This window comes from Corvus moneduloides, chromosome Z, assembly GCF_009650955.1.
Source record: "Corvus moneduloides isolate bCorMon1 chromosome Z, bCorMon1.pri, whole genome shotgun sequence".
In the NCBI taxonomy this organism is placed as follows: domain Eukaryota; kingdom Metazoa; phylum Chordata; class Aves; order Passeriformes; family Corvidae; genus Corvus; species Corvus moneduloides.
In genome coordinates this window covers 41,809,637-41,834,544 of record NC_045511.1, presented here as the reverse complement: position 1 = coordinate 41,834,544, position 24,908 = coordinate 41,809,637, and the positions used below count along the sequence as shown (strand labels likewise).

The 24,908-nt window shown below is 34.1% G+C and overlaps 1 protein-coding gene across 6 annotated transcripts in view; it reads left to right on the top strand.

Moving 5' to 3' along the window:
- The window catches only part of VPS13A (vacuolar protein sorting 13 homolog A), a 110,064-nt gene that overhangs the window by 68,764 nt on the left and 16,392 nt on the right, over nt 1-24,908 (top strand). For 3 of the 6 annotated variants that reach the window (XM_032097544.1, XM_032097548.1, XM_032097546.1), the window contains 24 exons: nt 1,092-1,195; nt 2,437-2,734; nt 3,899-4,294; nt 5,085-5,189; nt 5,281-5,427; nt 8,868-8,906; nt 9,907-10,035; nt 10,727-10,860; nt 12,315-12,444; nt 12,828-13,063; nt 15,043-15,196; nt 16,056-16,202; nt 16,767-16,848; nt 18,092-18,161; nt 18,776-18,881; nt 19,251-19,364; nt 20,650-20,795; nt 20,915-20,996; nt 21,634-21,747; nt 22,194-22,269; nt 22,372-22,535; nt 22,902-22,947; nt 23,216-23,339; nt 24,265-24,379. In XM_032097544.1, coding sequence (XP_031953435.1) covers nt 1,092-1,195; nt 2,437-2,734; nt 3,899-4,294; nt 5,085-5,189; nt 5,281-5,427; nt 8,868-8,906; nt 9,907-10,035; nt 10,727-10,860; nt 12,315-12,444; nt 12,828-13,063; nt 15,043-15,196; nt 16,056-16,202; nt 16,767-16,848; nt 18,092-18,161; nt 18,776-18,881; nt 19,251-19,364; nt 20,650-20,795; nt 20,915-20,996; nt 21,634-21,747; nt 22,194-22,269; nt 22,372-22,535; nt 22,902-22,947; nt 23,216-23,339; nt 24,265-24,379 — 3,258 coding nt within the window. Of the gene's footprint in view, nt 1-1,091; nt 1,196-2,436; nt 2,735-3,898; nt 4,295-5,084; nt 5,190-5,280; nt 5,428-8,867; nt 8,907-9,906; nt 10,036-10,726; nt 10,861-12,314; nt 12,445-12,827; nt 13,064-15,042; nt 15,197-16,055; nt 16,203-16,766; nt 16,849-18,091; nt 18,162-18,775; nt 18,882-19,250; nt 19,365-20,649; nt 20,796-20,914; nt 20,997-21,633; nt 21,748-22,193; nt 22,270-22,371; nt 22,536-22,901; nt 22,948-23,215; nt 23,340-24,264; nt 24,380-24,908 lie in introns of those variants that run through there. The other 3 variants (XM_032097545.1, XM_032097547.1, XR_004237810.1) reach the window with 2 other exon arrangements.

Genomic DNA, 24,908 nt, shown 5'->3' with positions numbered 1-24,908 from the left:
CATAATGTATTAATTAAATTTTTTAATGAATGAAAGTGATCCTGTAGTCTTCAAATAAACATTGAAAAAACATACTTTAAAAATTTAACTGAATGGTCCATATAACTTTGCTTTGTGTTTGATTTTTCAAGAATAAAAAGCTTGTTCAAAGTGACAGATGGGTTGGATGCAGGTAGACATCAATCAGATTTTGGATCAGGGTAATTCATTAGTAATGTTAACTAATACTGGCTCTAATTTTGTTTTTGAACTATTTGCTTTGTATGAAGGGATCAAACTTCTTTTAATCTTACCTTGGTTCCATAAGTCATCCTTCAATCAAGGTTATTTCGTTTCTTTCATCCTGTACCATTGATATGTTAATTTCAAATTTAGTACAGTGTCAGTTGAAAAGTGAGACCTTCAAGTGTATATGTCTTTTGATTGAATAGTGTTTTCGATAGACATTATGTGGTTTACAGCTACAGTGATGAATCAGATATTACAGTTCTATAGTGATAGTGTTCTTGTTTCATTTCAGTTGCTTTTTTTCATTCAAAGTGGTTTATGACTTGATTAATAACAAAATTTACTGTTTGGTTCTTTTTAAATTTTTTATTTCTAAGAGCTAATTAATGCCATTAAATTAACCCTGAAATAAATAAAAAATAATGTTTGCAAGAAAGATAACTACATGCCCCTGAATGATAATGGACATTACTGATTTAACCTTAAACTTCTGACTTCCCTTACACTTTCACTTTATGGATTTTTGAACCTTGTATCTATTATACTTTTAGGAGACCACTGTTCGGAAAGGTACCATATAGTTGAGATTTAGTTGCCTTTGGTTTTTCAGTCTTGTGTTTCTCCTTGAAAAGCATTTTGCAGTTAATATATTTATTTCATAAACAAAATACAGCATCAAACTGCACAACCAGATAATTTAAAAAGATTTTCTGTTTTAGAGACAGTTCACCTGAAATACTGACCTTGAGTGGTAAATGGGTAAAATGAAAACCAAGACTTCCCATTCTTGCTTTATTAAGCTCAAAATACTTTGTCCTTACAGTTTTTCCTAATGTGTGTTGCTGGATTTTTATTTTACATAGATAAGGAATCACTTTTCAATCCCGTTAAATGTTTTTGAAGAAGGAAGATGTTTAGGGACTGCTTCACCAGAAAATGAATTCAACATACCCTTTTCCTCTTACAGGTACTTTACTGTATTTTTCTTTTATTGTGGAATATGTTTATTTATTTTTTATTATTGTATCCATACAATTATGCTAAAAAAATTGTTTACCCTTGCTACCTAATACTGAAAAAATACTGTGCTCTCATTGTTGGATAGGATCTTCTCAGGGCAGGTAGTCTTAAGCTAAAATTTTGAAATCCGTTTTTATGAACAAGTTAAATTAGCTAAGCTACTTTAAGAATCTGAGCTCAGGTACTTCTGGAACACAGTGATTGTAATTCACACAGTACACTTCTTAGTGGGGTGATGTTTGGTGAATTAGTGCAGTTTTGGTTTTTTTCTGAAAAGGCTTCTTTTGATTTTTTGATTCTGAAGTAAAAGATTAAAAGATATACACTTAAACTCTATCAAAGATGTAAAAGAAGACTCATCACCTTAGAAAAACTTGGGTTGCAGCATAGCTATGTTATTATCACATTCAATCTAATAACAAAGCTGCAGTGAGTTTGCATGTACATTTTAGCTGAACTATCACCAAGTTTTAGGTAGGTAGGTTTGCTTTAATTTTTTTTTTATGGTTGCAGAGACTCTTTCCTCCTTCCATTTTCCCCCAAACACTCTCCTCATTTTTTTACAATGAAAGCTTTGTATCTTCTTCATTACTTAAGTTACATTTTACTGTAGATTCATTAATTCATTGATATTTTAACTATCTGTATTTCATTAATGAGATTTAGTGATGTTCTGATTCATTGCACAGATGAGTTCCACTAGGCAGTCAGGAAATGTTAAAACAAATCTTCAGTGAGGAGCAGCTGTATTAGATTAAAGCTTCTGCCTTATAAAAGCCATGTATGTAAATAATCCATGAACTAACTTGATGTTTTATGGGACTGAAAAGAAGGGCGCTTTCTGCGTATCTGTTATAGGAGTAAGTTGTTGATCCAGACCTTTAGCTTAGAACAGGAACAGAGCAGCACATGTAAGGAAATTCAGTAGTCTCTTCATAAGAATCTCCAATAACCCTTTCTTTGTAAGGGAAGTGTGTGGAGGTATGGAACAAAAAACCCCAGCTGTTACAATAGTATAAACTCTTGGGACCCAGTCCATCTTTTGATTCCTCCTTTAATCAAGATAAAGGCAGGCAATAAATTACTGCCAGAAATCTTCCTAAATCCAAATAATATTAGACTGTCCCTGTTGCATATTAAGTGTTAATATGTGCCGTATTAAGTGTCTAAAAATGTTTTCATTTACAGATCCATACTGAGTTTGCAACCACTAGCCAATGAAAACGGAGTGGGTGGAGAATATGATATGTGTGAAGGAATTACATTTGATGATATTATGAAAAATGTTGACAGTTTATTGCAAAGGAAATGCCAATCTGTGAGGTCAACTAACCACTCACTTATCATCAATATTGTTCCTGTAAAAGATTCATTGACGACATCATTATGTGCAGAAGATGAATGGGATTTTCCATATGTTGTGCATTTATGGCCTTCTGTTCTTCTCCGCAATCTTCTTCCTTATCAAATAACTTATTCTGTAGAGGTAATTACATAATGCTTGAATTTTAGTAATGTTTCCCACTTATAATGTTAAAGCTGGTTGAAATGGAGATTAGAACAAAGGGATTCTGATGGAGTATTTGTGAAGCAAGTTCACAGGTCTTATAAGGGCATACATCTTACATAGTCTAATAAAGTCTGTATTTACAGAATTGAAATATTACCACAGAATGTGACATGTGGCATTATTAAGCCATTCTTTAGATATATGCAAAGTAAAATGTAGCACTGTACAAGTTTGGCCCTGTGAGAGTCACTCAGTTGCTCCAGTGCGTCTTGAGCCTAATTAAATAGTGCAGCTTTTCCTGTGAAGCCTGCCTCAAGTGGATCACCCTGTGTTAGCATTTTATGTGCAGTCACTGACTTTCAGCAGTAGCATTATTTTAACAAATTCTCATAGGCCTGCCTTTTTTGCCAGGTTTTGGCTTGAATTGCAGCCTAGTGCCAGACTTCAAGTTCTTTCCAGATGAAATTAAACAATTAGGTGCACTTTGAATGTTAGCAGGCATTCTTTCCAGTGCCAGATGAGAGACAGTCTTGAGTAAAATACCTAAAACATGCAGTGTAGACATTGATTCCTCAGCACTATATGTTTCATTCTATGGATCTGGTATAATTGTGTCCCACTCCTTATTGATATCACTTAGGATAATAGAAATACAGTTGGGAGAGAGATTTTTTTTCAGATGGTCTTAATATTTAGTATTTGACCTCAAATATTAGAATCTAATAGTAAAACTTCATCACAAATAAACAATTACTATGACTGGAGACCATAGCTTGTACCAAATGTATGGAAGTAACAGGCTCATCTTTGTATGTCTCTTACGAATTTAAATTTAGCGAAGAAAGTACTGTGTTGAGGAAATTTATCATTTAAGAACATATGTGTATTTGAATTTGGTGACAGATGGGCTTTTGATGATGAGCATTGATTACCATGCATTAGGGTTCTCTTTGCAAAATATTGTTTTAAGGTAGATGTTTAGGAAAGTAACATAGTTAAATAACACAAAAGATATTTTAAAATTGTGCCTAATAACTTCTGTCATAATTTTTAAAGCTAGCTAAAACATAAAAGTTGATATGAATTTTGTGTGTGATTCATGTAAATGTATCCTGTTTGGTGTCTGCTTGTCTTTTTAAGGGAAATGGGAACAAATATGACACTTTAGAAGAAGGATGTTCAGTCCAGATTCATAATGCAGTCTTGGACCAAACAAAACTAGATTTGCAGTTGCTTAACTATCTTGATCAAAACTGGAGAAGCGAGTACCATATAAAAAGCAATCTGCCTGATATCAGCTTCACAACATTTCACTGTGTCACAGAGCTGGATAAGACTGAACTGGATATTGCTGTTCACGTGACCTACACAACTGGGCAGATGATTATAGCAATTCACAGTCCCTATTGGATGGTGAATAAAACCGGTCGAATGTTACAATACAAAGCTGATGGTATTCACCGCAAGCATCCTCCAGATTACAAAAAGCCCCTCCTTTTTACTTTCCAGCCTAAAAACTTCCTTCAAAATAATAAGGTATTGTATTTTGCAAATCTGACAGCCCTGTACTCCCTTACGTTGTTGTATGAAAGCATTTTTACACTTTAAAATTTATTTACTCTATCCTATGCTCTGTAAAGGGCATGAAACCTATAATATCTCTGTCTAAAAACAGTGTTCAAAATGAGTGTTGTCAGATATGCTTGAGATACGAAATTTACATTGTCAGAGGTGTTGTTAAGAATGAGATCCTCACTTTGAAAGAAAAAGGTCACTGAGAAGTGTTTTCTAAATAAAACAATTTCATTTTAGATTTAAACTGTCAGTAAAGGTTCTTACTCCAAATAAGACGTAGAAATTGTGTAGGAAATGTAAAGCTGGGGTACTTGAAAAATGAATGCTACTTGAAAAATGAATACTTGCAATGGTGGTTGGTAGATTGGTTCTGGGTTCATAGAATGCTAAGGTTAAGTTTACCGTTTGAGTTTCCTGAGTTTTTTAATGCTGAATGTTACTGATGGATGAATGAGAGAGATTACAACAGTGCATTGATTTTCCTTTGAAATTTTAATTATGGTAAGTCTTTTAAAGAATCTTTATGTGATGCTTCCTCTGGAGTGTCTTACGCTTAAAATGCTTATTCCACATAGGTTATAACTAAGCATGGTGGAAAATACCATGTGAGATGATACTGGCAGTTGTTATGTCCTGACTTTTCAATAAAAACACCAGTATTTCCATTTATGTTTATGCGTACTTTATATATAATTTTAAATGTTGTCAGTGACTTGTAAATTGAAAATTAATTCAGGGTGCTTCTTCACAGGTACAACTTAGGGTAACTGACAGTGAACTGTCTGATCAGTTTTCATTGGACACTGTTGGAAGTCATGGTTCTGTGAAATGCAAGAGTCATAAAAAGGAATATCAAGTGAGTTAAATTTATCTTTCAAATTCATTATTTTCACAAGATATAAATGGGGTAAAAATGTGTACTTAAAATAATGTCTTTCTGTTCACAGGTTGGTGTCACCATAAACAACAGCAGTTTCAATATTACTAGAATTGTAACCTTCACTCCATTTTTTATGATTTCAAATAGAAGTAAATACACTTTGGAAGTAGCTGAAGAAGGCAAGGAAAAGTGGATTCCCATTGTTTTGCAACAGGTAAACTTATAATGGAACCTATTCCAAGTTTTGTCTCTAAAGAAAAAAAAACTGGTTTGAGCACTCACTGATGGAAAACATGAGCCATGTATGTGTCCCATGACAATGCCTGGCTATACCATGCTTTTTCAATAAATGACCTGTGTCCTTTACCATTTCTCAGTGTTGCATTAGGACATACTGTAAAGCTGGTTTACATTGTAATTGGAATTTTTCATTCTGTCACCTTGCATCATAAATAGTATGAGGAGACTTATATTATATTATATTATGAATGTATTAGCTTTCTGCAGTGGCACTGGAGCTTCTGTTCAGTTTAGCAGTGGTACATGGTAAAATATTTTGACTGACCTGGTATGCATGAAGCCACTTTGGTATGGGAAGAAATTCCCTCACATGGATCAGTTCAGAGAGATTCAAATTGATCTTCTGGATCTAGTCTCACTTCTGCTTTTAGGTGCTCAACGTGTACTTCCTAGAAAGGCATCCTTGGCCCTCAGGCCAAGTGGTGTGAAAATGGGTTTTAGGGCTTTTGTCTGTGCTGCGGAGGTGGAGACTATTGCAGACTTGTGTGCATCTTGACTGGTTGCACTGCAGTATCACACAATTATGTTTTGTATGTGTGTTGAGTCTTTGGGCCATTCTGCCTTCCTGCAGTACATGTAGGGAAAGCAGTGCTTGTTTAGGGTAGTGTTGGAGGTTTCTTAAAGCTGCAGTGCTTTCTAGGAAGGGTGAAATCCCCTTTCCACTCCCCTTCCCTCTTTAAGAGAGCATTATCCAAAACAGAGTTTAACATAACAAATAGCATGGTTGAAGGCCCAGCTGATTTCCTTTAGAATCCTAGAAGTACAGGATTGTTAAACTTGGAAAAGATTTCTAAGATAATGTATCAAGTCCAACCACTAACCTGGCACTACCATAAATAAACCACCACCACTAAGTAGATCCCCAGATAACATGTCCACAGTTTTTTTTAACACTTCCAGTAATGGTGATTTCACCACTTCCCTGGGCAGTGTGTTCTAATGCCAGACTTCCATTTCAGTGAAGAAAATTTTCCTGATAGACAATTTAAACATCCTCTGGTGCAATCTGAGGCTGTTTCGTTTGGTCCTGACGCTTGGAGACCACCCCCTGCTTTGCTACATCTTCCTTTCAGGCGGTTGTAGAGAGTGGTAAGGTGGCCTCTGAGCCTCCTTTTCTCCAGACTAAACAATCTCAGCTCCTTCAGCCACTCCTCCCAGGACTTGTGCTCCACACCCTTCAGCAGCTCTGTTGCCATTCTCCAGCGCCTCAATGTCAGCACTGTAAATACTCTAAGTGGTTACCAAAAATGCTTGCAAACCAAATTGCAAAAGTTAAAAGAATGTATTCAATCAGATTCCTAACCAGATCTTTCAGTAATTTTTTGGTACCTTCAGTACATGCTCCTTAGCTGTGCGTATTATCTTTAATGATGCAGTCATTAGAGACATGCCATTAAGTAATATTTCAGTTACTGATGTTGATATGTTGTTCCATTGTGATTTTTGTTAAGTGTGCATTAAGATGTTTGGATCTTTAAATGTTGGAGTCAGTTCAGCTTTCCATTATGCTAATCATTATTTAAAAAAAAAGTTTCTTTGCTTTTACTCAACAGTGGACTGTTTGACATAAGCCTACATGTTTGTTCTCTTTCCTAATATTCTTATGTTCCTCTGAACCAAACTTTTGCTTGGCCTTACATAGTTTTTGGGTTCTTTACATGTATGATTCCTCATCTAGTTCATTGGTAAAGATCTGAAATGACAATAGGTATAGTGTATAATAGTGTATATGTGGTGGTATGGGCAACTTCATATCTAATTTCGTACTCTTAGGAAATATAGTCAGATGGTATTATTTCTTGTTTTCTGTTTTATATTTTATATATCTTCGTTATTAGAATAAGCTAAATTATTTACAGAAACTTCTGTAATTTCTGCAAAAACTACTCAAAGGTAATAGTTTTGAAAGTTGAAATACATCTGCATATATCCTCTCTAGGTTTCCTATGTTGGCTGTTTTATTCGTATGCCTACAGGATTTTCTAGTTTGTCCCACAAATGTCAGTGTTTCTTAGGTATTTCATAATTGTATTAATTAATCTTAGTCTTCTTTCAATTATAAAGTATCCAGGGAAGACTTGGAGATCTTGGGATCACTCCTAAAAACTTCTAAAAGGTTAGAATGGCAGTTTACCAAATAGAGCAGTACAGGTCAAGAGAAGAATCTATAAGCCATTCTATTCGCATTGTGTCCATATTTTTCCCCTTGATAGGCAGTCTCTAAAAATCCATATTGTGACAACCTGGTCTGCCAGGGTTGTTCTTTTGTAATTCAGTTGCCTAATCCAGTATGTTTTTCATCTCTTCTAAATGTAGGTAGTATCAAGCCTCTATTGGTCTGTCTTTGGTCTATCTCTGTTCTTAATCCAGAACAATTTCCAGGAGCAAGTTTCCATCTGATTCTGTTGCTGAAATGGGGAGCTCTGCTGTTCTGCTAGTCTAGATTATTTTTTGAACTAATGCCTGTGATTTTTTTGAGTATTTCTCACATAACTCTCTTACATTAGGTCAATCTTGAAAAAACTAAGCAGCTTGCTGAAATGTTAATGCATATTTTGGCTTGCTCCTTTCTCCCCCTATTGTATTCTTGTCATTTTAAGTTAAGCAGAGTCTTTCCTGCTGATTTTTATTTAAACACACTGTTCGTTCTATAGTAACAGATAACTTGTCTTTTCAGGAACAAAAGCAATTCTTATGTAGAACCAATCTCCTCTGAGACGTCTTCCCTGTCTGGAAAGCAGTAAATATATCAGAAACCTTAATCGCTATTTTTAGAAAAATTCACTGTTCTTCAAAGATTGCAATAGAGTTTGTTGGACAGTGATTAGTGTGCAGTGGCTTGCTAAGGACAGTCTTTTGCATTATGTATAGTGCAAAGCAATTGATCAACATATATCCTTCGAGAAAGAAGATATTGCTGAAGACTGTTCATAACACCACTGCTAAATATAAATTAAAGATCCCACTGTGGGAGCAAAATTGTTGTGTAAATATAAGCACTTAGCAAGTGTGTGGTAAAAGGCTTGAAAATGACATCATTATGTGACACAATCTGGCTAAAGTCTACTACAAAAATTTGATTTTTCAATTCTCTGTAGTTGATTCTGTAATGTCTTGTTTAGCCAATCCTTTTCACTTATTTGGTTTGGATTTTAAACTTTCATTTACTGTTGACTGATTTTCCTTGAACGTCCTCTGGGCTCAAATAATTCCATGTTGAGACTTACTTGCTGTGTTTTATGGTAGTTTACAACACAGTTTAATTTTCCTTTGTCTGTGGGATACGTTGATGTAAATAACACCTTCAATCTTACCATTTAACTATATTTTTTTCCTTTGTCTTCCTGCTTCCTGTGGTGTGAGAAACAATGGGAAAGGGAACTTAGTGGCATGGTAAGTTGGTGAACTAGTCTTTCACCACTGAAGAATTAATTCTAGGATTCAGATGTAATTAAATATGGACATCTCATTTCTTAAACTATGTTAGAGAAAGATGGTTCTCAAATTTTGTCTGCTGCATGTCAACAGTTTGAAATACGGGAAAGACGGTCTATCTAAATAGACTTTGGCTCTTGATAGTTGAGAATTACTGTTAGTCATAGCTTGTTCTTGTGGCAGGACTCTATGAATTTTTTAGAGACTTTTCATTAGTTACTATTAAAACTTGTGTCTTCTCTACCCTCTGGTTGTATCCATTTAGCAAGTAAACGATGGAAGAGAGATTGTCTCTGAGATTTTTAAATCCATAATGGTTGTAATTTCAGTTGTGAATGTGAATAGCAGAACATGTGCTCTGCTTTAGCTGCCTAATGCTCTATACAGTATATGTGTTTTATACCCACATACATGTGTGTATATGTACTTTTAAATACATATGAACCACTTTTAAAAGGACTGCTAGTAGCTGATGTCAAGTTACCCTGGAGTGGCATTTATGCTGATATCCTGTTTTGTCATTCCTTGTCACTTTAAGATTGATTTGAAATTTATACTTATTTGGAAAAAGGTTTGCTAATGGAAGAACAGTTTTATCTTTTTTTTTTTTTTTTTTTTTTTAAGCTTGGCAATTTCAATGTTGTATCTGTTTTATACTGGATTTTATGTACTTTATCCATTTTAAAGGTACTTCTTTGTGTGAATATGAAGTCTTACTGTTTTCACTTTAGCTCCTTAACTCCTCACTTTCTTCGCTGTAGTCTGAATTATTTCTTCACTTCCTTTGAATTTATTGTATTCAGGTAAGTACTAACTTTTAGGTTTTTTTAATAGGGTTTCTGATCCAAATCAATACAGTTTTGAATAGAATTTAGTAGATGAATTTTGGGCTAATGTGAATCGTATTTGACGCCTCAGTTGTATTCTCACTTTGAAATTTCTGGTTTTTCTTTTCTAGTGCATTCCCTTTTGGCCTGAAAATGATGCCAACAAACTGCTTGTTAGAGTTGAAAATTCTGATCTCCCTCCAAAAAAGATAAATTTTGATCAGCAAGAAAACTGTCTTTTACTGCATTTGGACAATAAGGTAACGTGTTGCCTTCCATGTTTACATGTTAGGTAAAACAGCATTAATTCACTTTTTCGTTTTCATTCTCAAAACTGTTTTTTCTCATGCAATCAAGTATTGCAAAACCTTAGCTGAGGATAAGATTATGTTTATGCATCTTCATTCCCATGCTCTCTTTTTTGTCTGTGTACAGATATAAGTAGGTATTCTGTTTTAAATGCTTCTCTGGGAAGCAGTTCTACAGGAGCTAAAATGCAGATTGTTTTGCAAGTATTATTTGTGAGAAGTATTAATAAGCTCTAAAGTAACACTGAGTTGCTCTGAAAAGTAGCTTTGACTCCACTAAATTTACTTGTATGTTGCAGATAGTCTCATCTAGCAGTAGTTTTTAAGTAGGTGAGTGGTTTTTGTAGTATAATGGTCGTGAGGGCTTGAATGTGTGTGCTGGTAATAAGGAAGGTTCCTCTACCACCAGCCTAACTTTTCACAGTACAGAACTGCTGCATAGTTTTAATTACTAAGTGTAATACCTCCTACCTAGCATTTAGATCAAGGAAATATTTTGAAGATATGGTAAAATGGCTAGGTTTACTATATGATGGTTTCATCTTATGATGAGAGGAAAAGTTTTTCAAAATATTGAAATTACATTTACTTTGCTGGAAATCAATTCCACTGTTACTTACTTTGTAATTTTTACCACTGATAGCTTGGAGGAATTGCAGTGGACGTTAATCTGACTGAACATTCTACAGTGATTACCTTTTCTGATTACCATGATGGTGCAGCTCCATTTTTGTTGATAAACCATACCAAAGAGGAAATTATTGAGTATGGACAAAGGTATGTATGAAAAGGTTTAGTGTGGATGTTTGCATGGAGACATGTGAACTGTAATTTTGTATATTGTCAGCATGTATTCTCTAAAGAAGCCTATTTTAAAGAAGTGCCTGTCTAATTTTGTTGGAGCACCCAAAAATCTCTTGCTTCGTAAATTGAAGGCAATGAATTGTTACCAATGTTATATAGTGCTAGGTAGTTCTACAAGTGAGATGTTCTGTGGTGGTTTTTAATATTAATTTTGTGGCCTTGACATCTACATTCTTGCTGGGGGCAAAGGATGTGCTTTTCTGGAACTGTGTAGGTGCTGACTGTGCAGAATAAGTAACAAGGGAGATTTAGCTGAAAGAATTGCTCAAAGTTATGTGAGATATGAGGGAATGTACTAAAAAATGAGAGGTAGTCACATAAATTTTGCCAAGCCAGACCAAAACTAGGATAATTTTAACAAATACTAGTTTTCTGCAGTCACTGAAGATTTAGTTCTGCACGTGCACACAGTTATTCTGTTCTCGGGCTGTAATGTCTTTGTAATGCTTTGTCACCATATGCAGACACTGTGCAATGCTGAGAAGTGTATACCTGCAGCATTCTTGAATTGTTTCTTTTTAAAAGCCAAACAGCCTCTACTCTTTCTTCCCCTCAGTCAGACAGAGCAGTGTGTTGTTTAAAGATTTTTACTTGGAAGATGGAGGCGTTGCTAGTCAAATCCTGTTTGCTTCCTGTTTTTCTGAAAAATATGATTGATTGGTTTGGTGTTCCTCTGTAAAGATTAGGAATTCTTATCTTTTTAGGGGAGTTGTGGGCATCCCTAGTGTCAATTTAATTAGAACAGAGTACAATATTTCAAGTGGAAGGGCCTATCATTTAGTCCAACTGCCTGATCACTTCAGGTCTGATCAAAAGTTAAAGCATATATTAAGGTTAGTGTCCAAGTCAAGGGACATCTCCTGCCTCCCAAGAAAGCCTGTTCCAGTGTTTTGAAAGAAAGTCTTCCTAATGTCCAGTCTAAACCTGCCTTGGCACAGTGTGGATGCAAGGGAATGGTTCAAATTGCTGGATCCCAGCAAGAAGAGATCAGCATCTCTCCACTTCCTCTCCTGAGGTAGCCTCTTTTCAGAGAGCTGGAGGAGACAAATCTGCCAGTTTTTGAGGTGGAATGGAGTTTAAAACACATTTGTCTGAAAATGTTGATCATAAGGGGGGAAGAAAATGTGTATTTAAAATCTACTGTATATACTTTTTTAAAGTACATGTATGTATTTTAAAGTACAAATCCTTGTTCTTATTACTGTTCTGAGAATGGTTTTTTGTGTTTTTTCTCATTAATAATGTTATTTTTGGTCTGTTTTCATTAGTTGAAAATATAATTAGTGTTCTTGTTGAAATGCTAGAATGCAAAGGTCATTGACACAAAATATTCATTGACATTTGAATTTAAAATTACTTTTTTCTAGCTCCCTCAGTGAATTGGAAGACTGTCTTCAGCCAAGTAAGGCAGTATTGTATACTTGGGCAGACCCAACAGGATCTAGGAAATTAAAATGGAGATGTGGAAATAGAACCGAGGAATTAGCCCCAAAAGAGGTATGTTTTTTATCAAAATCTCCTTTTAAAGGTGTCTACTTTTATGTTTATATGTCCATTCATCAGTGTATGCATGAAACTTCATATTCATAATTAATTCATAATTAATATTTAATATGAGTATGATCAGCCGTCTCACACGAGTTCCAAACACAGAACAGTAATAACATTTTGTTTGCCAGAGCTTGTGCCAGTAAACATTGTCTTCAGTTGAAAAGTGTCAGTGTGTGTGGTGAGAGACTGTTGTAAAACTTTGTAATTACTTTTTTTTCCTGTACTTTAAAAAAATGTCTTCCATTGTTGTGTTGCTAAGACTTTTGGGTTTTTTTTGTGGAGTAGAACGATTAATAGAGTTGTAAAAACTTTTCCTCTCTTATTTGTAGGACAAAATGGAAATACTCAGTGTGGATTCAAGAAAAGCGATCTATTTAATGTCGTTTTATGAAGGTTTGCAGCGTATTGTCCTGATCACTGAAGATGAGAATGTATTTAAATTGACATATGAAAGTGTAAAAGCAGAACTAGCAGAACAAGAAATTGTTCTGTCTTTGCAAGATGTGGGAATTTCATTGGTTAATAATTACACAAAACAAGAAGTGTCGTACATTGGAATTACAAGGTAACTTACTTTGTGTGCAGCAATCTAAAATGTTTAACTTCAGGTATTTTCACTCCGTGAATTTCATTTTGGCTTGTGATGAAAGAGTAAAAAGAAGTCTGGGTTAATAATATTCAAACCTAATCACTATATTTTCCTGCTGTCAAGAGAAATGTTTTCACTGTGTTTTGTAGTAATGCATATGCCTTCTGTATTTAGATGTATGTGGTTTTGGAACATGTATTTGTAACTCTGTGTGGTAGACTTCCCAATACACCAAACAGAAGTATTTCCTGCCCATGTAGTTTGAGAAGTGTTAACAGAGTTTTAAGGAGTAAGGTCTGTGGATAGTTTGTGTCAGTGGGTTTTGTTAATCTTCACTACAGAAGCAGCTGAATTCTGTGTTGAAAATTTTGATTCAAAAGTTTATAGGTCTCTTTAGTTTTGGTTGATTAATTATGCTGATCCAGGCCTCTACTGCTTGGTTTTCCTACTACAACATTTCAGAGGGAAGCAGAAAAGTTATGTAATGCTTCAGAAATGTGTGTTATCATATATTTGAACAGGGGCTCTTCAAAATCATCAAGGGACGCTTGAATATAATTGCCATAATCCACACCCTTCTGTATATTCACAGTTCTGAGGTTGACAGAGTGAGGGTTGTTTTTTCTTGGTTAATTCTTTGGACTGCACTGCAAAGCAAACAAGCATAAACTTCACATACACATAGGCTTCACATAGTCACATCCATCATTTACTAACAAAATTCCAGTACTTGCCCTCACCTGAGAAACTGTGTTCTGATATTTAGACAGTAGAAACACTCCATTAAAAGTGGCAGCTAATTGCCTAGATACACAATAGTGTTGAGATTTCACTAAATTGGTTTTTCTTTGGAAGCAGTCATCCATAGTCATTAGTCTAGCAGTGCTTATAGTTGGTTTTGTTTTCTTGTCAAACCCTGGTGAGATGTCAAACTCCTGGAAAATGGATGGCAGTACTGTTGAAAATGACTTGCTTTTTTTTAAGAGCAACAAAATCCCCAAAACCCAAAAGTGAAAACAAAGAAGGTGGGAAGAAAAAAAAAAAGGAGAAGCTCTTAGCAATTAAGATAGTACTCTTTTTTGTAGTTAGTTTTTTGTTGTTTTGAACCTTAGCTCACCTTTTTTTTCTGCCATTGATGTGTCTCAACACAGACACACCTGTAGCTAAAAGAGGTTAGGTGGCTGTGTCTCATAAGCTACATATTTGTAGGCTGTAATTTGTGGAAAAAAGTACCTTCCACCTGCCTGATAGTGTTGGTCTGTGCCCTATTTTGTGCCTTAAGTTTGACTATAAGGTGAAATCAGGCACAAGAATGTCTCACAGAAGCAGTGGAAAAAAGTACAATGCCCTTAAAGGTTGATTAATTATTTGCATTAATAAAACTGGGAGACAGAAGAAAGGATAACATTTTTAAAAAACAAATAAGCAACAAACCCAAAACTCCCACCATGAAATCAGTAGAGGGAACATGTAAAACAAAATCATCACCTATTGATTTTAGATGGAAAGACTAAATAAACAAGCTGTCAAAAATAAGATGCATTGCACTAGGCATTTTGTCTTGACTTGAACTTTTCAATTTTCAGTAAATTCAAAATGCCAAAATAAATGCACGAGTATAAGCAGAAAACCACATTTAGATTGCAGAATAATGAATATTGAAATCAAGCTTCCTTGAGTATCACTACATACCCATCTTCATCAAAACGGGAAATTACACAGACTTGTTAACTTTTTTTTCCCGCCATTATATTGGAGAGGCTGGCTTCTGCTTAGTACTAAGAGGGCAGTGGGTGATTTGGATCACTTCTATTTGCTACAGTAGTGCTTTATGTTGTGGTTTCTCATTCCCTAGTTACAACCTATTAGAAGTCACACTAAAGGAGGTGTGTTTTTGAAAACTTGTTTCCAAAAAGCTGATCCTTCTCTTTCCGTTCTTTGTTCCGTTTTAAAAGTTCTGATGTGGTTTGGGAGACAAAACCCAAGAAGAAGTCAAGATGGAGACCAATGAGTGTTAAGCAAATTGATAAATTAGAACAAGAATTCAAAGATTACAGTGAGCTAAGTCCTTCAGAAAACAAGATTATTGAGTTGGAATCGAATGTTTTGGTAATACTGATAGTTTTCTAATTTCTATTGCTTGTATGTATGCACAAGAAAAAGATAATACATCAATTTTGCTGTCTTTGATAAAACTTCTGGTGAAATTTGAAATGACTGATTTACCTACTCCGTTTGAAAACACTTCTTTATCTCTGTATTAAAAAACTGCAGGAAAAATTTCACAATTTTTTGATACCTTGCTATAGACTTTTTGTTGTTAATGCCTAACTTTGAAATGGAGGTGTAACATTTTTGGGGGTCATGGTACTAAATATGCATAAAACTACAGTAAGGAAGCTTTGCATTTGGTTCATATATTATACCAGTAAATGTGTTAGTCTGGAGTTTGTTTATTTGTTTGTTTTAGCCTGAAATCCTGTATTCTTAATATAGCTTGCTGTGGAATGATTTAGCTGTCATTCAACTACATGCAATTGAAAAAGAAATTTCAGAAATTATTCTGTAACGTAGAAACACATTATGCTCCAAATACTCAGTCCTTGTCTATCAATAAATTCTAGGCCTCCTTAGAAATGCGCTGTAGGAAAATAAGCATTGGATAGGTAAATGATCCAGTTTTTATCTCAGTCATAGTTCATTACACTGTTCAGCTTTTCCTCTGGATAGCTATGTATTAAATGACAGTAACTCCCAAATACTGCAATATTTTGTAGTTTTATTTCTATTGAAATCTATTGCAAAATTTGTTTGCTTTAAATAAAGTTATGACATCTAACTTAAAAGCTGCAGAACTTTCACTGCTGAGCTTTAAAATATTGGTGAACAATGTAAATTTTTAAGAGTATTAGATAAAGCAGAATTTTAAAACACTTGACACACTAAATTTTCTTTGATAATACAATAGGTATGTTTAACTCCTAATGGAATGAACATGAAAATTCAACAGCCAAATGAGATTCCTATCAGAAGAAATTATCTGCCAGCTTTAAAAGTGGAATACAGTTCCTCTGCACATCAGAAGTCTTTCAGAATTCAAATTTACAGGATACAAGTGAGTCATGTCAAAAAGTAGTAGTTATTTATTCAGAAAAAACAACTTTTATGGAAATTTGTGTTCAAATTGTTTGGATTTCTCATGTTTTCAGTTTAATTGCAGTCATTGGCTTTTACATCAGTGCTTCTCAATCTTTGAAAATACTACCTAAATGCTTCTTGGAAAAAAAGGAAGACAGCTATGACTGTTCAGAAAAAAAAAATTTGCCATTGATCTTACTTGCTTTTTCTTGGAGTATTTCTGTATAACAAGCAAAAAGAGAGGTAAAATTTCTTGTCTTGCTGTGCACAAGGTTTTAAAAACAAATCCTTTGCAAAAATTTTATGTACTATTTATTACTACCAATTTAAATAAGCTTTTCTAAATTATTAGAATTGGATTACTAAATTTTTAAAATAGAAATGTTTTAAATACAATGATGGCTTTTTTCTGCTTTTGGTTTGGTGGAAGGCTACATGATCATATCTCTAGAGTTTGTCCTGATTTTAAAATATTTCACTATTGAATTTCACTATTGAAAAGCTAATGTGCTGCACCTTGTCCTGTCCTTACCCCTACTAGATACAAAACCAGATTCCTGGAGCCATATTTCCCTTTGTGTTCTATCCTATTAAACCGCCAAAGTCCATCACCTTGGATTCAGGTTTGTTCTAGTTTAACATACTTCTTCCTTTTAAAATAACAAGTTGCTTGTACTGAAGTTAACCATTTTATCAGATTTATTACTTTTGTCAGGTGAAGTCTGCATGAGCTTTCTGACTACAGATAACACAAATAATAGTGTTAGAAGTAAGGAAGCAGTTACCTCAACAAAGAAGATATGCAGAAAACCATTTCAAGAGCTAACAGTCAGAAGAAAAGAAATTGTCTTTTATTTGTCATTATCATACCTTTTAAGTGTGTCTTTTTGGCACATTACTTTATTGATTTTGGAGAACATAAACATGAAAGTTATATAAGCTTAAAATGAGGTATAGCATTCAGACCGCAGCTAAAATTTAATGCTGACTAATATATGAGAAGACTTGTCTGTTCATAAAATAAGTCTTGTTAATTTTGATGGTAGTGAATCTGTTGCACTCTTTCTGTGCTACTTGCATTTGGAGTTTTGGGGCAGTGAGGATTCACTTGTCGTCTTTAGTCTTCCACTATTTCCCTAGTGCTCCAGTATCATGCAATGCACGACCTAGTAACCTATCTGAAGTTATCTTGACTCATAAGAAAAGAAATGTGCCTAAGCTCAGAGTTGTTAGGTGAGGCACTGATTATAACCTCTGCAGATAGCAAATTCTATTTTGTCTAGTTTTTATGTAGCCTTCTCCATTGCTTGGAGTATAGAGCTCCATGTCACTATACTATGTGATGAACCGCAGTCTTTCATTAATTTTTTTACACCAAAGTCACTTGGAAAACCTGAGTAATATCAAAAGGAATTCTGGATTGAGGCAAAGAATACTACTTGCAGTTTTGTACAGAAGCTGGTTGGATATCAGTTTCATTCTAAATATGACCGGTTTTAAGCTGCAGTGCATGAATCTGCAGAATTCTTTTTTGTTTGTTTAGTTTATATTTTTGTATCAGCCATTAGAAAGTTTTATTCCATGACTAAAGAAATTATAGGAATCTAAGATTATATTAGTATGCTTTTAAATGAAAATGGTGCATTTTCAGTTAAATAGCATCCGTTTCATCCTTGTCTTCCTATTACTTTCTGTTCCTGCTCTTTTCCCTGTCTTAGTTGTTTGCCAGTCATATCCATTATGTAATCCTGTTGTACAGGATCAAGAAAACCCTGAATGTATATGACATTTTCATAAAAAAACTATGAAGTTACGTATATCATATAACAATCTGTGCTGATCTCCTTTTATTTTACAACTTCATAGCACCAAAACCTTTTACTGATGTCAGTATCGTCATGAGAACTGCGGGACACTCACAAATATCTCATATTAAGTAAGTATTTTGACATGTTCCATCTCTATTACTATTGGTTATGTTTAACCAAACTTTAAAATTAAAATTATTGTAGAGGCAAACATAATGAAAGGTAATTTTAACACAAACTCAGTCTTGGAAACTCAGAGCACTTTAACAGAGATGAAAGCTCAGTGTCCTTTGTCATCCACATAACTGAAGAGTAAAGCAAAAATTTTTATATGTCTTTTTAATGCAGATTTTTAGTCATCTTTATTTAGAAAATAAATCTATGTATAGGGGTGTCATATACAGTGTTAAATGCTGCTGTGTGTTTAAAATGGTTCTGGTTACTTGGAAATGTATTTATCTAATGCCTATATGGGAAGCCTTCTTTTCACCAGTAATGACAAATCCCTCAAAAAAACCCAAAACAAACAAAAAAAGAAAACCACCAACAAAATACAAACACACGCACTCAAAACAATCCCTAAAAACCCACCAAACCACCAAACAAACAATAAACCCACAACAAAAAAAACTGCCAAAAATGGTACCTGAAGTAATATGTAGGTGGTCTAAATACCTATGCTGTTTTAAGTGTTAACGTTTTTGTAGAACACCTTAATAATTATTTTCTGTTTCATGTATAGGTATTTTAAGGTCCTTATTCAAGAGATGGATCTCAGATTAGATCTTGGCTTCCTGTATGCAGTTGTTGAATTCTTTACGCAGTCTGATGTGCCAAGTGACCAAGAGGTAGAAACCTTCATTGTTTGAAGATAAACAGATTTCAAATTTGTAATTATTCAACTTGTATTTAAAAAAAGTTTAAAATGGTTTTCTGTGTCCATTTCAATGGTTAATTGCTGTGTATCTGGGAATAATATGAAGCTATGAGGTTTGTAATCACTATTGCCTGAGACAGATAGTAGACTCTTTCCTTTATCCTCATCTTGTATGCTATGCAAAGAAGGCTTTAAACCTTATTGTATGGGGACAGTGAGAGGAGTTTGTACATTGGAGAGTATAAGTAGTGTTAGTCAATGTATTGAGTCAGTGGCAAATGACTAGTAGTTTTATATACTACAAATTTTGAAGTAATATCTTTTTCAAATGCTTTTATAGCTGGAACTTTTCAAAAAGGATGTTGAGTCCCTTCAAGAAGAACTGATGAGTGTGTCATCAATGGATACATCACAAATCAGCTTGTATGAATATTTCCATATCTCTCCAATTAAGGTATTCCTTTTTCACATTACAGACTGAGTTAGCTCTTTGAAAATTTTTGTCTTGTGCAGGATAGTAGGCACTGGAAATAAAGAAAGATTGAAACAGCTGATTAAAAAAAAGCACCAGAAAAGTACTTTCATTGTTACCACTAACTTACTATTGCATTCCTATGACTTTTTTTATAAGTAATTTTTTTTCTTTTTATTATTTAAGAGGTCCTTTTAAAATGCCCTGGTTTGTGTGCACACAGTGTATTGTGGATTGGAGAATGACATAATTTTTAAAAAATGCACACAGTCAGGGTAGGAGATTAATGTGTAGCTGACATTACTACAACTGTGATAGGACTTTATAGGCTCTATAACAGTTCTTAAGAGAAACTCCCCTCAATCCCATGGGAAGTAGATCAAAGAATGATTTGAGTTTCACCTCTTTGCAGTGTCTTGTGAGATGTTAGAAATTATATTTGACAAGAAAAATTGCATGGAGGAAACAGGATTGAATAAATGGGCTTGAGGTTTTAGTGAAAGATTAGTCTTTAATGGTTATGAATTATGTGACAGTGATTCTGCAAGGTGAACTGTGTATCACTGAAATGAACTATAGTTAAACTCTGTTATAACATAATGAATGGTGTGTGATACTGTCTTCAGAGAGTCAGAAACAGGTATAACTTCCTTTAATCTGATTTTGAAAACTGCTGGATAGATTTGTACCATTTTGTGCTATGAAAGAGCCATTTGAGCAACTTTCCTTAATGTTGTTCTGTTTTGATTTCTGTGAAACAAATGCTTTATTTCAGGTGTGCACGGGTAGGATTTTTCCTGTATCAGTATTCCAGTAGTTATTTAGCATCTGCAAAACTTGTGTTAGTAATTATTTGTTTTCAGGCTTTTGTGTTACATTCTTGCTTGGACACTGTTCTGTGCTACCATTTTCTGTCTGCTTTCATTTTGGGTATAACTTAGAGAAACGAAATGTTTTAAAAATGACCAAATAACCTAAATTACAGCTAAAAGAATCCAGAGATCTTCTCTGAAAACTTAAGTAAGCAGTTTCAAGTTCTTGTTTTCTTAAAGGTGGTTTAAATTCTTCACTTTGGCTTTAAATGTCAATGGGGTTTTTTTGGCCTACCTTGTGTATTTGTGTACTCTATTACAAAGTCAGACTGGTTTCAGTCAGACTAAAAATGTCCTAACTCAATTTTTAAATCATCTAGAAGATTATAAAGATAGAGATATAATACATCTAAGAACTAACCATGTTATTTTCCAATCTTGTTTTTATCTTTCAGTTACACTTAAGCTTTTCACTCAGTACAGGTGGAGAAGATAGTAACAAAGAAGAAAGAAAGAATGAATTGATACCATTTCAGTCCGTGAATCTCCTGCTGAAGAGTATAGGGGCCACCCTTACAGATGTACAAGATATTGTCTTTAAGTAGGTTAAAAATACAAATGCAAAAACCACTCACAAAGATTATACCACTATTACATATGTCAAGTTTTATTTTGCTCTGCATACTAAGGATTTACTTCTTCTCTCTTCTCTTTTTTTAGGTTGGCATTCTTTGAGCTCAGGTATCACTTCAGTACTACACAGCAGCTCCAATCATCAGTTGTAAGGCATTATTCAAAACAGGTGAGAATAAGTAAATGTCAATATTCCAATAAATTTATATTTTGAAAGTGCTACTGTGCACTTTGATTCTGTGAAATTAAATAGAATTACTTTCATCTTTGTATCTATGTACAAAGGTTAAATAAACGCATACAAACCAATTACTCATTAATAGAATTTTATTGCCTTGCCAAGTGGCATGGATAACAAAACAGCTTGCTGGAATAGATAAAGGAACCAAACACGATGGACCTCTGATAGAACATGATTGGCATTAAAATACTAATGCATTTTGTTGGACATTAGTACTATATGAATTATGGTTCCTTCTTGGCTTTTGTGTACTGTTGAAAGTCCTGTGTGGAGAGAATCCAACACAAATACTTTTGCATAAAAGAATTAGTTCTCTTCTATCTGTCTATCATTAATAATAAAGGGTTACTGAAATGCCTTTAAGTACTGTTGTTTCTTGGCTGATGTAGTATGGTTTACTCACTGACTTTTTCATCTTTTTAGTACAACTGCTTCTACTTTTCCACACAATTTTGAGGTTTTTATATTGAACTCATGTTTCTTCACTACTTTAATCTGAGATACTACACTGTTTGTTTTAGTGTAATTTAGGAAATATTTTCACTAATAACTGTTTTTATTTTAGGCTATTAAACAGATGTATGTTCTTATTCTTGGCCTTGATGTGTTGGGTAATCCATTTGGATTCATAAGAGGCTTGTCTGAAGGAGTAGAAGCTTTCTTCTATGAACCTTACCAGGTAAAATTCTCTGCTGCCCTTTTACAAGTAGGTAGATATGCATTGTATTGAAAATCTATATTGATACCTTTTCCGGTTTTAAATTTAGATTTAAAATTGAAAATTTCAAGTGAAAATGCCTGGAAAAATCAAGTGAGATAAAAAGGACAGAGAAATCCATTTAACTTAACTGCCAAAAGGCCGTTTCTTACAGTTCATACCTTAAAATAAATCTTACCATTTTTCTGTTCTCCTTAAAATAAGCAGACTTCAGGGAATTATTTAGTATTCTAAAATAGTCTGTCTTTCTGTCACAGGAGCTTTTGTGGGTGCTTTCACACTTTATCACTCAGTTTCATCCTGTTGTTCTATTTCTTACATATAAATCCCAGTAAAAATATAAGGTTTAAAAATATATAATGCATACTATTCAAAACTCATATGAATGTGTCTTTTTTTTCTCACAGGGAGCCATCCAGGGCCCTGAGGAATTTATAGAAGGGATGGCACTAGGACTTAAAGCACTGGTAGGGGGAGCTGTTGGTAAGTTTTGAGCACTGTAATGGTGGTTTGCCCAATAGTAAACAGTAGAGGTGAGTGTTTGTAAATTGCATTGGAATTTTAATTTGGTTTATGTTCTAATAGGTGGATTAGCAGGAGCTGCCTCGAGAATCACAGGTGCTATGGCGAAAGGAGTAGCTGCAATAACTATGGATGAGGATTACCAGCAAAAAAGGAGAGAAGCCATGAATAAACAACCCACTGGTCTGAGAGAGGGCATCACTCGTGGTGGAAAAGGACTAGTTTCTGTAAGGAGGAAAACAAAAATTAATTAATTTTATGCAGGCAAGAGTAACAGGTGCTTGTTGTATTCAGCAGAGTTGTTGATTTGCAATTTCTTTAGTTAGATTTTTGTTTCTTAATTTTAATTTTGGTTTTGCAGGCATATAGCTACAATTGAGCGACAGTTTTATAGAAAAATACAAGAGGGTAGAAAAGAAGATAGAAACTGTGAAGCAGGTGTCTCTAATTCTGTTAGCTTGTAGTGAATTCTAGAATACTCCCAACACATACACTTTGAGGGTATTCACCAATGAAGTAGAAAGAAAAAAGTTAAAAATGAAAAATGTTATCTTGAAGCATATTTGTAATGTCTGTTTTGTTTATCTTGGTAGGGTTTTGTCAGTGGCATAACAGGCATAGTTACAAAACCAATAAGAGGTAAGTTTGGGTCTTGATGCATTAAATGTTCACGCAATAGTAAATTCTTGATATTGGATGAGACATTGTAAATCAGAGTTATAAAACTCTTTGTCAAGATTTTATATTCCTGCTGACTTATAGTTCAAATGTGTTTACATGAACTTTGTGTGGAGACTACATAGTTGTATATCAAATAAGATTTGTAATTAAATAGTAGCAAAACTTGTTAAGATTTTAATAAAAACTCTTATGTTTTATAATGATTTACTGCTTTTAATGCTTTTAGGAGCTCAGGAAGAAGGAGCAGCTGGTTTTTTCAAAGGTGTTGGAAAAGGCTTAGTGGGAGCAGTAGCTAGGCCCACTGGTGGAATCATAGATATGGCAAGCAGCACATTTCAGGGTATTAAAAAGTAAGTAAAATATGTGTACAGAATACCATGCGGCATGAAACAGACAATAGTAGTATTAGTAGTATCTTGTGTCTTTGTATCACTATTATGTTATTTACATAATAAATAGGTGGCTCTTTAACAAAATACATACTTGATATAATTTAAAAAACCACAGACACAAATCTCAGGTATTTCTAGCATTACTGAAAAAACTAGTTTAAAAATCTCAGTGATCAGAATTCCCTCATTTGATGATTTTTAACTTTTACCCCAAATAAGCAGGAAAAAAAGGACTTCTCAGATGAGTTCAAAGTTACTTTATTTATTATTATTACTGTATGAGTTCCAAGACCAGTAGATGATGCCAGTCTCAGAGCTATGTTAAGATTACATTTAAATACCGTGATAATCTCACTTTAATAAATTCATTGCTGAAGATTATCTCACACTGTTATGTGCAGCAAACTAGGAGACCGTGTTTTGAAGAGGCACTTAGTAACATTGAATACAATTGTTCAGTGGCCCTGAATTCTTAGTGAATTGTATCACTTCTGTTACCATAAGAATGCCAGTCTCTTTTTGTTTTCCTGTGTAAGTTCTTTAGCAGAGAAATGCAAGAAAAATATCAGAGTGAAAGTTCTATATGGTACAGTTGTGTTTAATTTTGAAGTTTTGATGTGCAGCAGTTAGACACTAATTAAGTCTTTGCAGGCATGTGCTGCTGTGTGCCATCTAATTTTAATTTGATAATAGTGATTCTCTGAAATAGATTTGTGAGTCTGTTGCTGTTTCATGTAATGTTTGTTCCCGTGCAAAAGTCCATATATGGACAACAACAGTTGTTTTACGAGTCAATTTGTATACAAAATAATTTGATTCCATAGCTAAATATTACAGTTGAGTAGAGATACTGACATGTGTCTTAAATTTTCTGCTTTGTCAGGGTTGCAGATTCATCAGAAGATGTGATAAGCCTGCGCCCACCTCGCTTCTTTGGTGAAGATGGAGTTATTAGACCTTACAGATTAAGAGATGGAACAGGAAGTCAAATGTTACAGGTGAAGAAAATGAAAGATAAATTGACATACATTTAAACTTACACATAGAAATAAATACTTTTGAATTTCCCACTTCCTAAATTCCCATTCACTTCTTACCTAGTGCCTCAGTAGTCAAGAAGTTTCATTTAATTGCTTAGGCATGTAACCACATTGGGGATTTGGCTGCTGTGGTACAACTTTTGAGGAAGACACCATAAAGTATATCAGTATATCTATAAAAGTTTATGCAAGACACAGAGCATTTTGACAGAAGAAAAAGTTTTATATGTGCAAAGGAAAAGTTTTCTGCCTTTAAATTTTATTTTTTTGTGAAAATTGTTGATAAGTACATGTAGTTTTTTCAGCAATTTTATAATACGTAGTTTAAACAGTGACTTTTAAGTCCTAATTTTATGTAAAACAGCATTTTAAAGACACTTATAAATAGTTGTATTTATGTCATACTGAAGCCATTGAAAGAACTTAAACAGTTCTGAAGTGGAATTCTGTTTGCAGGAAGTACATGCTGAACAGCCTTTACTCTTTA